This window comes from Alligator sinensis, unplaced genomic scaffold (assembly GCF_000455745.1).
Source record: "Alligator sinensis unplaced genomic scaffold, ASM45574v1 scaffold1133_1, whole genome shotgun sequence".
In the NCBI taxonomy this organism is placed as follows: domain Eukaryota; kingdom Metazoa; phylum Chordata; order Crocodylia; family Alligatoridae; genus Alligator; species Alligator sinensis.
The window spans coordinates 1,492,499-1,503,578 of record NW_005842285.1 but is presented as its reverse complement, the minus strand read 5'-3'; the positions used below and the strand labels follow the sequence as shown (position 1 = coordinate 1,503,578).

At 50.1% G+C, this 11,080-nt stretch overlaps 2 protein-coding genes across 2 annotated transcripts in view; one reads left to right on the top strand and one right to left on the bottom strand.

The window, feature by feature from the left end:
• The window catches only part of TSN (translin), a 10,186-nt gene extending 9,970 nt beyond the window's left edge, over positions 1 to 216 (bottom strand). Inside the window, exon 1 of the mRNA XM_025209368.1 lies at positions 102 to 216. Coding sequence (XP_025065153.1) covers positions 102 to 216 — 115 coding nt within the window. The remainder of the gene's footprint in view (positions 1 to 101) is intronic.
• A 9-nt stretch (positions 217 to 225) lies between these two features.
• Positions 226 to 7,968, top strand: NIFK (nucleolar protein interacting with the FHA domain of MKI67; the record flags this gene model as incomplete). Its single annotated transcript, XM_025209367.1, has 7 exons — positions 226 to 342; positions 434 to 562; positions 2,255 to 2,363; positions 3,110 to 3,321; positions 4,830 to 4,907; positions 7,027 to 7,212; positions 7,654 to 7,968. Coding segments are annotated over 6 exons (816 nt in total), but the record flags the coding sequence as incomplete, so codon positions are not given.
• Between the last annotated feature and the right edge of the window lie 3,112 nt (positions 7,969 to 11,080).

Below are 11,080 nucleotides of genomic sequence, written 5' to 3'. Positions count from 1 at the left end.
AAGAGGCTCGTTGCCCAGCAACACCACGCGCGCTGCCTGTTGCCTGGCAACCAGGTGTCCCACCCCCGCGCCTGGCAATGACGTCATCGGACAACCGTTACCGCGGCTCTTGTATCCCTTGGGGGCGTGGCCAGAAGTGGAGAGCGGCACTTCCGGCGACGACCCCGGAAGCGGAATTTGTGCGGAGGGCACCGTGCGCACGTGCGGGAGCAGCATGGCGGAGGAGGTGGCGAGGGGCCGGCCGGCGGGGAAGTGGTGGCGGCTCCGCCCGCGCTGCTCTCGCTGGCCCCGCAGCTGCAGCGCCAGTTCCAGGCCAAGGTGCAGCGCGTCCGCGCCGCCAAGGTGAGCGCCCCGCGGGGAGGGCGGGGGAGGGAGGCTGCAGGGCCTCCCTCGGCGGGGCCTGCTGCTGACGTGCCCGGCCTTGTCCCCGCAGCACGAGAGGCTGACCCCGGGCGTGGTGTATTTGGGGCACATCCCGAGGGGTCTCTACGAGCCGCAGCTGCGCGAGTACTTCAGCCAGTTCGGGACCGTCACCAGGCTGCGCTTGGCCAGGAGCAAAAAGGTAAAACCAAAGAAAGGTGGGAAAAAAGCTTTTGGATTGTTCTGCCGTTTGGACAAAGCCCCGGTTGGGAGGACGTGCTTTGGGCAGGGGGTCGGGGTAGAGCAGCGGTCGGGCCTCAACCTGTTCTCTACCAGGACCCGCTGCCCCCAACGTGCGGGGCAGTCTCGGACTCTGCCCGGCTGCAGGGGAAAGCCCACGGGTTCCCATGGGTTTTTTTCCCTTAAAAATGGACTCTCCTTTAGAAGCCGGCTCGCAATCGTATGTTCTTGCAACTCGCTTTTGGGTCGTGACCCACGGGGGAGCAAACGCTGAACTAGCTGTGACCTCCTGAGGTCCCTTGTGGCGCTCCTGTCCTACGATTGTGTTCTCTGTTGCTGCCGTAGCTCGCTGGCTCGGTTCAGAGGTTGGAAAGAGCTGGAAGGGACCTCGCAAGATCATCGGGTCCAGCCCCCTGCACCAGGCAGGAAAGATAACGGGTCAGGAGACCCCAGCGACGTGACCGTCCAGTCTCCTCTTGGAGATGTCCAGGGCAGGCGATTGCACCAGCTCTGGAGGGAGCTTATCCACAGTCTGGACACCCGAAATGTGAAGAAATTTTTCTTACTGTTAAGCCTGCATGAGTCTTGCAGGAGTTTGTGGCCATTACTCCTTGTTTTCCCCCAAGGGTGCCTGGTGAACAGTTGTTTGTTGAGCCCGTGATATACTCCCCTGATGCAGTGGTAAACTGCTACCAAGCCTCCTCTCAGCCTTCTTTTTAGGCTGAAGAGGCCTAAGTCACTCAGCCTTTCCTCGTATGGCTTGCCGTGCAAGTCTGATCATACGAGTAGCCCTTCTCTGGACCCTCTCAAGCTTTTCCATGTCCCCGTTGAAGCGCAACGCCCAGACCTGGACGCAGTCCTCCAGCTGCGTCTCACCAGTGCCGAGTAGAGCGGAAGAATCGCCTCCTTGGCTTTGCTGGAGATGCATTGATTGACGCACGCCAGGGTATTGTTTGCCGTACAGGCTATAGCATCGCACTGCCGGCTCCTGTTCATGCTGTGGTCTATTATTACCCCCAGGTTTCTTTCAGTCGTGGCTAGTTGGCTTCTTGTCTCTCCTGCTCTGCTTTCACCGTCATAAGTTTCCCCGGTTGGACGTGACCGTTCTGTTCAGTGTTAGCTTTTTCTCTGTTTTCTCTGAAGTTCGTTCTCGTCTCTGCTCTTCCAGTCTCATAACTCTGGCACCTTTCTTCGCAACCAGATTCACTTCACTGAGGGACGTTATCAGAGCGGTCAAAATTCACTGCAAGACTTAGAGCATGGTGGAGCGATGGGATCCCTGAGCTTTCTGACTGCTTTGCTTGCATTTAATGAGCCGCGTTTCTACAGATGCTTGTGTTTTCATTCTTTACATCATCAGCGAGGCAACAGCTCTTCACTTGGTGGCATAAACTTTAGCTGGTCACAGATACGCAGTAAAATAGAAGAGTTGAGTCATGTTTTTGGAAATGATGTAACGTGAACATATTTGTTACTTGTGGGATTAGAGACTGACCTAAAACAGGTACAATTTATACCGAGGGCTTGGAGTTGTTTTTGTTTCTCTGAGAACAGAACGTGACCCCTTGAAGCCTAAGGCAGCAGCTAGAGTTGTTTTGGCATCTGGCGCTTAAACACTCCTCTAGTTTTCTGATACTGTTGTTGTCGTCTGCAGACTGGAAGCTGTAAAGGCTACGCATTTGTAGAGTTTGAGTCCGATGACGTTGCTAAGATTGTGGCAGATACCATGAACAACTACCTCTTCTGTGAAAGGCTTCTGAAGTGTGAGTATGTATATCCGATACCTGTTGTGGGAGGGAATGTATTCGTTGCACATGTGGGTATTTTTTCTGGACACTTTGGGAATTTCTTCACTGCAACATTAGAGTTGTAGCGCAAGAATATTTTTCATATGGACGCCCCGGTTTGCTTGGTTTCTTTCTCTATGAGGATCTCTCCCGCATGGGGGTGCCTCTGGTGCTCTTTTATTTCCTACCACTTTCCAATTTAAATTAAAAAAATTAGAACAGCATTTCAAGTCCTAGTGATGGGACCTCTGTTGTCTTTCATAGTATAAAACCACTCCACATAGAAACGTTCATTTGGATAGAAACTCTTTTCTACCCATGCTCTGCTGCAACCACTATTATTTAATTACATAGATTTACTATGGGTGGGTGGGTTAAAAACTCAGCACAGCTGGCAAGATATTCAGAGATGCTGAGCTAAGCACATACCATTCTTGAAAACAGTAAGAACTGCAGGTGAAAATCAAGCTGTCTTGGAGAGCCCAGTGCTCTGAATCCCCTGCCGCTCCACGCCGTGGCTATCCGTAAAAATGACTAAGGGAGGTTACCTTTTGCTAGGCTGACGTAATGCTGGTGCATAGTGGGTGGATAACAGTTACTGAGTATCAGTATAGAACACAACCTACAGCGGGTCTATGTACAATAGTGATTGACGTTTATTAATATAATTTAGGCAAAAATGAATGGCTTCTCTCTAACTTGGGGATGTCTGATTGTCCCAGGTCAGTTCATGCCACCTGAAAAAGTCCACGAAAACCTTTTCAAAGGCAGTGAGACTAATTTTAGGAAGCCATCGCGTCCAGCAGTCAAGCGGTATAACAAGCAGCGATCGCTCAAAGACAAGAAAAAGATGACAGAGAGGCTGCTTAGAAAGGAAAGAATGTTACGCAAGCGTCTGGCCGAGAAAGGCATAGATTACGACTTTCCTGGATTTGTAAGTAAATGCAGTTTGTGCCCAAGACTGGAACACCAAGGAGAAAGTATGGGGGTGGGGAGTAATCTAGCAACAGGGCAGCGACTAAGTAGGTGTTAAGGGGCCCGTGAGAGCTTTCATGAATCACTACGGGCGTTTTTACACGTGGCGTCGATGTGGCTACAGGTGCCTTTAATTAGCGAGCCGTATACCACGTGTATCAGCAGTGCGCTTTGAAATAAAGCTCCCTGAATGTGTTTTATTTCAAAGTGCACTGCTGCTGTTCTCTCAGCATGGAGACGTGCTGCGCCGCTGTTGCACGTGATGCACAAGTATGCCAGAGCGCGTCAATTTACGTGCTCCAGCAGACTCAGTCTGGTAGACTTAATCAAATCTCCTCCAATGCGCTGAATTTCCAGCACGTCAGAGCAGGGCTCACCGCATGTGTGTAAATGCCCTGTGTGGCATCGCTGCCTCATTTGGTCGGTGCAATTTCAGTGACACTGCTCTTTCTTAGAGAAGGCTGTGGCAGACTCAAAAACTAATCTTTGATTTCTGTTGCTATGTGCTGGTTGTCTCTGAAGAGCTTAGAGACTGCGCTGTAATGCCTGAGCGCTAGGGCTGTGCAAAATTTTGCCGGCAGTTTCGTTTCGGCGCTGTTTCGAGCTTGAAACAGCAAAATCGCAACAAAACAGAGAGCTTCGAAACAGCCTCAAAATGAGGCAAGTCGAAACATTTTGAAATTTTTCGAAATGTTTCGAAGCTCAAGCTGGGCTTGCCTGCAGGGAAACAGAAACTAAAGTGGGGAAGGGGGTGCTCTCATTGACTGCGTAGCTGGCCAGTGACTGTCATCCTTTCCTGAGGTCCCTTCCAATCCCAGTGCTCTGGGGGAGGGATGGAAAAATTGCATCAAAGGTAGCATTGTTTGAACTGCCCTGCTTTCTGCCTTGGTGTCAGTTGGGTGAGGGTGCACCTTAACACACACAGTGTCACCCACGTCACAAGTTTTGCTTGTCCACACCTTGAGGTGCAGTTTTCCCCAAACCCCTGCACATATCTCCCTGAAACTTGGCAGGCTTCGTGGCCTCAGCAGGGGCTAGCAAGCCTGCAGTTTTGAACCCACTGTGGCTTAACACATACACGTGACATGAGTTTTTAGCTTTCAAGACTTTGAGGTGCAGTTTCCCTGAAACCCCTGCACCGATCTCCTTGAAACTCAGCAGGCTTTGTGTCCTCAGAAGGGGCTGCCATTCCTGCAAGTTTCATCCAAATCAGGCCAACACTTACGTGGTCTTATCCTTCCCCTCTGGCCCCCTTGGCAAAAGGTGTAGCAAACCAGAAGGCTTCTCTTAGCTCTGATTATGGGTTGCATAGAGCCTGAATCTGATTGCTTCTGTTGCTAGCTCCCATCTGTTAGTGCAGCAAAGCTTTTGTAATCATGAAGGACCGTCTACAAGCCAGGTTAGGAAAGCCCCATCCTCGTTCTGCATGCAGTTCCATGTCATGACTCCCTTCCTCCGCTCCCACAGGCTGCAGGAATACCTCGGCAGAAAAGGAAGAAAGTTTCAAAATCAGAGTCAAACTTGAACGTTTCCGTGAACAGCCAGGTGAGTTTAAACAGCTGTTTTTAAAGGGAGAGGGTGTGTTCCCTAAGCCCTGTGACAGGCAGCAGTATGTGTATTCGAGGCATTTGCTTGGCTGTTTTGGGTTTGTTGGCGTTACCTTCATGAGCCTGTGGCCACTTGCTAATGGGAAGCTGCCTTGGTTAGTGGTGAAAGCTTTCACGAGTGAGAAGTGCTGGCATCTGAGCAGCCTGCTTATGCTGCTGGCCTGCAGCCTTGTTCTGCATTGCAGTAGCCACCTCTGTGCCCCGCAAGCTGCATTTTCTTGTGGAGCTAGAGCCTTGCACATAGTGGGAAGCCTTCAGTCTTCTCAGGGAGTTCACCCCAAATTGATGTCTCTATCCCCCATCCCACAAGCCACTGCTTCTTCAGGCCACTTCCACACTTGCTTTTGCAAACATGGACACAAGAGAGCAGCACCACTCCACATTAATGACAGGACCTGGAGCTCCTTTGTACTTGCAGGGTCACAATGCTCAGATGCAGGGAGAGTGGGCAGCCATGACTACAGCAAGCACAGAGTGACTGACTGGCTGCAGGCTTTGCCAGCACAGATTGGGGCACCCAGTGCTGGGGCTCGATCATGGTGTAAAGCTGGGGCAGTCAGCAGTGATGCCAGAGCTTCACTGGCATCTTGAGTTCCCTCCAGCTCTAGCTTTCAGGCATCCAGGTGAGAGCACCCCTGTCAGTGGATGATTGCCACATGGAAGCTTGCAACCTCAGCTTGTCCCCCCCACTTCAGTAGGGGAGTAGTTTTGGTATTGAAGATCAGTGGTAGACAGGAGCTGTCAGCTGGGAGCCTCGGGCAGTAGTGTGTGTCCTGGTCGGCGTAGGCCACGAGGCAGGAGCTGATGGATGGATGTAGGGACATGGGCTTCCCACTTGGTGGTGATGAGCATGTGTATGTATGTCCTAGTTCTGTGCCACTCCACCCTCTTGGCTGTTAGTGCACAGATTGAGGGTGGGGTGGGGACAATAGGACAATTCCCCACAATGCTGCAGGCCCTGGGGATCGTGCTGTGCGATTTCCAGAGCAGCCAGTTTTGCCACCAGGAAAAGCCCAGCCTTGCTCAGGCCTTCTGGAATACAGGGCTATCCCTTGGGGTTGTTTTTCAGTCTGCTCAGTGCTTGTGATGTCTAGACAGAAGCAAGAAAGGCATGTCACCAGTCGCGTGCGCCTGTCATGAGGTGTGAAGTCTCTAGTTGCCACCGGGATCTCTGAGCTCATTGCTGGCAGTCCAGGCTCTGGCCCTACTGCAATTCTTGGCCTTCTTATTTTGCTTCTTGTGTGCCCAGCATTGGGCCTCATCCCTGGCATCCCCTAGTCATCAGTTGCCTTGGAGGACATCTCTAAAATTGTAGCCCCTGTGGGGCTGCCCAGGGAGATCCAGATCTCTCTTCTGGTTCATTCAGCAGCATAGGGGTGAGCTGCAGCTGCGCTTGCAGGATTGAGAAAGTCAGCACCAAATGGAAGCAGATGCGGCTGAGCCAGCCCACTGGATGTTAGACAGGCAGCCTGCTCCCAGTCATTGCAGCCTCTCGGCATCATACTTGGAAAATGTTGGGAGCCCTCATCGGCTACATGAATTAATCAGTGCAGCTGGGACCATCCAGCTTGCGTGCCTGAGGTGCCTGTCTGTGTTGTGGTCTGAGAGTGTTGTCCATGGAGGTATTGTCCAGCTTTCTGCTGTCACTCGTCAGTGGACTGTTTGCGCATTGCATGTCCTACTCCTTTCCTGCAGCTGCCAGGGGCCAGCCGTGCCTGGAGAGCAGAGTGCTGACATTTGGGATCAGAGGAACAAGCTCCAGCAGTTCCCCAGGCTTGTCCTGTACAGCCACATAATCGGGCCAGGATTGGGTGTGCATTAGCAAGATGTGTATTAAGCAATAAAGATGAGTGCTGGGAACTCCCTGTTTTAATACAGTGCCACTGGGGTGCAAATCTGCCATAATCTGCAAGAACAGACCGTGAACCTGTTGAGAGAGTTTTCCAGGTTAGAAACTCGTTGCACTCGCTGTTTCTGACGTATAAGGAGCTGGGCTCCACTGGTAGCACCTGTTGAATGCTGTTACTAATGCTGAGTGTCTCGCTCGCTTTACCCAGGATCCCACCCCGGTCTGCACCCCCACAGTCCTCAGTCGTCGGAAATCTCAGTCCCAAGAAAGTGACTTGGATGACAGTGAAATAACCATCAAGCTGCCCCCACCCAGCGTGACTGCCAGGCTGAAGAGGACACCAGCAAAGAGAAAAGGGAACCTGAAGAAACGGAAATAAACATGACCCTCCCCTGTTAGTAGCCAAGTATTTTTTTTATTTTTATTTTTTTTACCCAAAGGGCCATTGGGAAGCCAGGGGTGCTTGTAGGTTTTGCTGGTTTGACCTCCCTCCATTTGATTGGGCTAGAGGTTCGCAGCCTGTGTGTAGGGGGCTCCCCCTCCATGCATTTTCAGGGGATCCCAGTCTTTTGGCACCGAGGGGAGCAGCAGCCCTTCTAGCAGGGAGCCTGTAGCTGGAAAATCCTGGGACCTCTCCTGTCTGACAGAATGAAAATGCCAGTCCCCTGCCCTGCCTGCTCTGTCCCCAAGTTAGCCACGCACCTCGCTCCTTGCATCTTATTAGTGCAAAGAAATCCCTGGTGCTTTCCAGCCCGCCTCCAGACCTGGTGCTGGCAGTGTGGTTTACCATTGTAAAGAGCTGTAACGATGTGATGTATTTTTATAAACATTTTAGAGAGAGACTGCTGTTTCTGTCGGCAGTGAGCCAGCTTCCCACCGGGATGGAGCAGTCCTCTCATTCATGAGTCCCACTGGTTTAGCCAAAGCTTCAGGCTCTTTGCAAGTGGAACCCAGACCTTGTGCCTTAACCACTCGTTAGCACAAGCATTTCTGAAAGGAACTTCAACTTCCTGCTGTTCAACATACTTTAAGAACTAGCATCAGCCTACGGGCGGCTCAACAAGCAAGTAGAAGCAATGTACTGGTTGTCTTCCTGAAGTGTGTAGTTTTGTCATTATATGTAAAAGAATACGTCAAAATCTGTGATTTATTTTTCTGTTTCCCGTAAGCATTTTTCACCACTGGGAAGTAGGACGGTGAGTTCTGTCCAGGCAGTGGATAGTGCTGAGTCCTGCTTTGAAGGGGTCATAGCCTAGATGTAATCCGTTCCCATCTAGAGAATGGGCAAAATTCTGCTCTTGCCCTTGGTGATACAGGTGTCTCTTCCTTTTGGGGACGAGCGTGGCTAAGACCTGAACCAGAGTGGAAGACTTGGAGGTTGTACTTGCAGCTCTTCCAGTCTGGCCTTGGGCAACTCATTTAACTGCTCTGTGCCTAAATGAAGCCATCTGCAGAATAAGGGTTTTGTACCTCTTTATTGGGGGAAATAAATTCTGCCTCTGCTGCTCCGAAGCAGGTTACTATGCATGGTGTGTTTAGTTTTGCACTGATACACTATGCCTGTGAGTTGTGGGAGCTTATTCCCAAGCGAATGGCGTGGTTCCTGTTTTGATGGCAGAGGGCACGGAGGCTGGCTTGACTGCTGCAAAAAGAATTAAGCTGTCATAAGCTGGCCTCATCTGTCACAGATGCATGGGAACTCTTCAATCTGACACTGGCTCCAGCGAAGTGTGCAATGCTGGGAGTGAGCAGGCCTGGCACAGCTGTTGGGGTGACTGCCAGTTCAGCCTGACCTCCTCTAACATCTAGTCTCATCGTGGGCTGGGGAGATTACTTTGGCACAGGCTGTTGAAGTGTTCCCACGGGGTGATCTGAAGCTGGGCAGGGGAGACGTCCAGTTCTCCAGCTGTTTTCCCTGTCAGGTATGATGAATCCTACTCATCAAAGTAGAGGCTGTGCCTTTTAAAAGGCCCCTTGGTACTAAACTGTGTTTAGGTGGGGTATTTTACCTTGTAGGTGTGTTGAATCCCCTGTACTCTGCCCCTTGTAGAAACAGCTGTAGTGACGGGTCATGTTTAAATTTTGCTCATCACTGCAACCTTAACAAAATATACCTGGCCGTGACCGCTTGTTGCTTGAACAAAGATGCTCCTCCTGTTACAGTGTTATAAGCTCTAGGTCCAGTTCAGCGGAATATTTTAGAGGAAACCCCAGGCCAATTTTGGAGCCAGTCGGGTACGGTCCATGCTACTCTGGGGCTGCCTAGCAGCCCAAGAGAAGTTTGATAATTTTCTGACAGCCTTGTGATTCGAACAGTCACACAAATGAGGACTAACTCCAGCTGCTAGCCTGTGCTTAGTGACTAGTCAGCTGATTCCCTTTGATATCTCCTAGCAATTAAGCCTGGGGCTGGATGTGTATTCAAGCAGTTGACTTCTTGGACAAAAGGCAGCTCTGGGGAAAAGAGCACGCTGGCCTGATACAATCCCCAACTGTACTTTCCTTCTTTAATAGCAGAAGCGTGCCTTCCTATCACGTAACACACTAGTGCTAATGTGTTCCTTTGGCTTTGCACAGCAACATTAATTTTAAACAGAAAGGATTTGTGATCTGTATTTTAACTAGTTACTTTTTCAGGTAAGAGCTTGAAAGCAGCCTTAAGGTGGGTGTTCGAAAACCGGTCAGAGGGTAGGAAGCCCAGGCAAGGTATTGCTCGTTTGCTTTGAAAATCTACTAGCAACCAAGGAACTTGAGCTGGAATTTGTCTGCAGCAGCAACAGCCTGTTAAAGACAGCAGGGATGGGGAGGGCCTGCAATTGTCCATGACTACTTTATACAGCACAAAGTAATAGGAGAAGCAAAGATCCAGCCTATTTGCCCTGTGCTGCGTGCTCTCAAAATGCTGTTGCTTGACCTGAAATATTTCACGTCACCGAAGGCCGCTACACAAAGTAATTGGAACATGTGCTCCTGGTAGAAGGGTTTCCAGAGTCGTGTGCTGTCAAAGAGACTTTCTAACACTGGGTGGCAGTGGATAACCCCACCTCTTGTTGAGCAGACAAAGAGACTGGAGTCTCAGGAATCATTTCCCTGGTTTGCATCAAGATTACATGGCTCTAGTGAGATGGTCTGATACTTGAGCATCTGTGGGACTCTCCGAGGTGTCCACCACATTGGTGTTTGCAAAGTTGTTATGGGACCTTAATAAAACCAGTCCTGTAGAGGAAAAGAAATGCAAGCCTCTACAACTCTTGGTTCAGAGATGAAACCTTTTATTAGACCAACTGAGAAAATGCAAAAAAAAAATCTTTCTTTGCAAGCTTTCAGGTTCACACGTCCTTCTTCAGGCCTAGGGAAAATTAAAGATAGTACAAGTCCCCATAGGTTCCTTTGTGTAAAATGAAGTTTATTTTTCTACCTGGGGACACTTGTACTATCTTTAATTTTCCCTGAGGAAGGGCGTGAGAGCCCAAAAGCTGGACCCAGAGGAACAGACTTCCACCTTCAGCTTCCTCTGTGCAAAAATGAAGTCTATTTTTTACCTATGGGGACTTCTTATCATCTTTGATTTTTACCTGAGCCCGAGGAAGGACATGCATGCCTAAAAGCTGGCAGAAAAAGTTGGTCTGCAGAGACCTCCTTGGCCTGATGAAGGGTTTTTAAACCTGAAAGCTTGCTAAAAATTTTTTCCAACTATTTAAGTTGGTCTAATAAAAGATATCGGATTCGCCCAAAGATCCTTGTCTGCAGAAAAAGATATTGCAAAAAAATGATCTCAGTTGATTTAATAAAAGGTATTATCTCTGAAACAAGAGTTTTAGAGTTTTGCATTTCTTTTTGTCTTGGATCAACATGGCTATCAAATGCATTCGTGTAGAGGAAGGTATTTGATGCTGGCAGAAATGATGATGAATGCTCCTGGCTGAGGACATGGTGTTAGACTACAGCTCTCAGCCTCGCTTTGCTTATCCAGCTTGCTGCGGAGAATTGTTTCCTCCCTGTTCCCTTCCTGAACGTGCTCTGACACTGCATTCCCTTATCTTGTACCTTGGGCGTCTCCCTGTGCGTCCTGGCTCTGCTGCTCCCCCGCGGCCCCTTTCCTGGGGGCACTCATGCCAGTGCAACTTCCTACTGACTTTTCCTCCGAGCACTGGCTGTGCCTGGAAATAGCCCATCTAGTCTTGCACGCCCTATGCTGACCAAGCCAGCCAGCCTTGCCCTTCATACCATTTGCCCAGACCCACTCCTGGGAGCTGGCACTT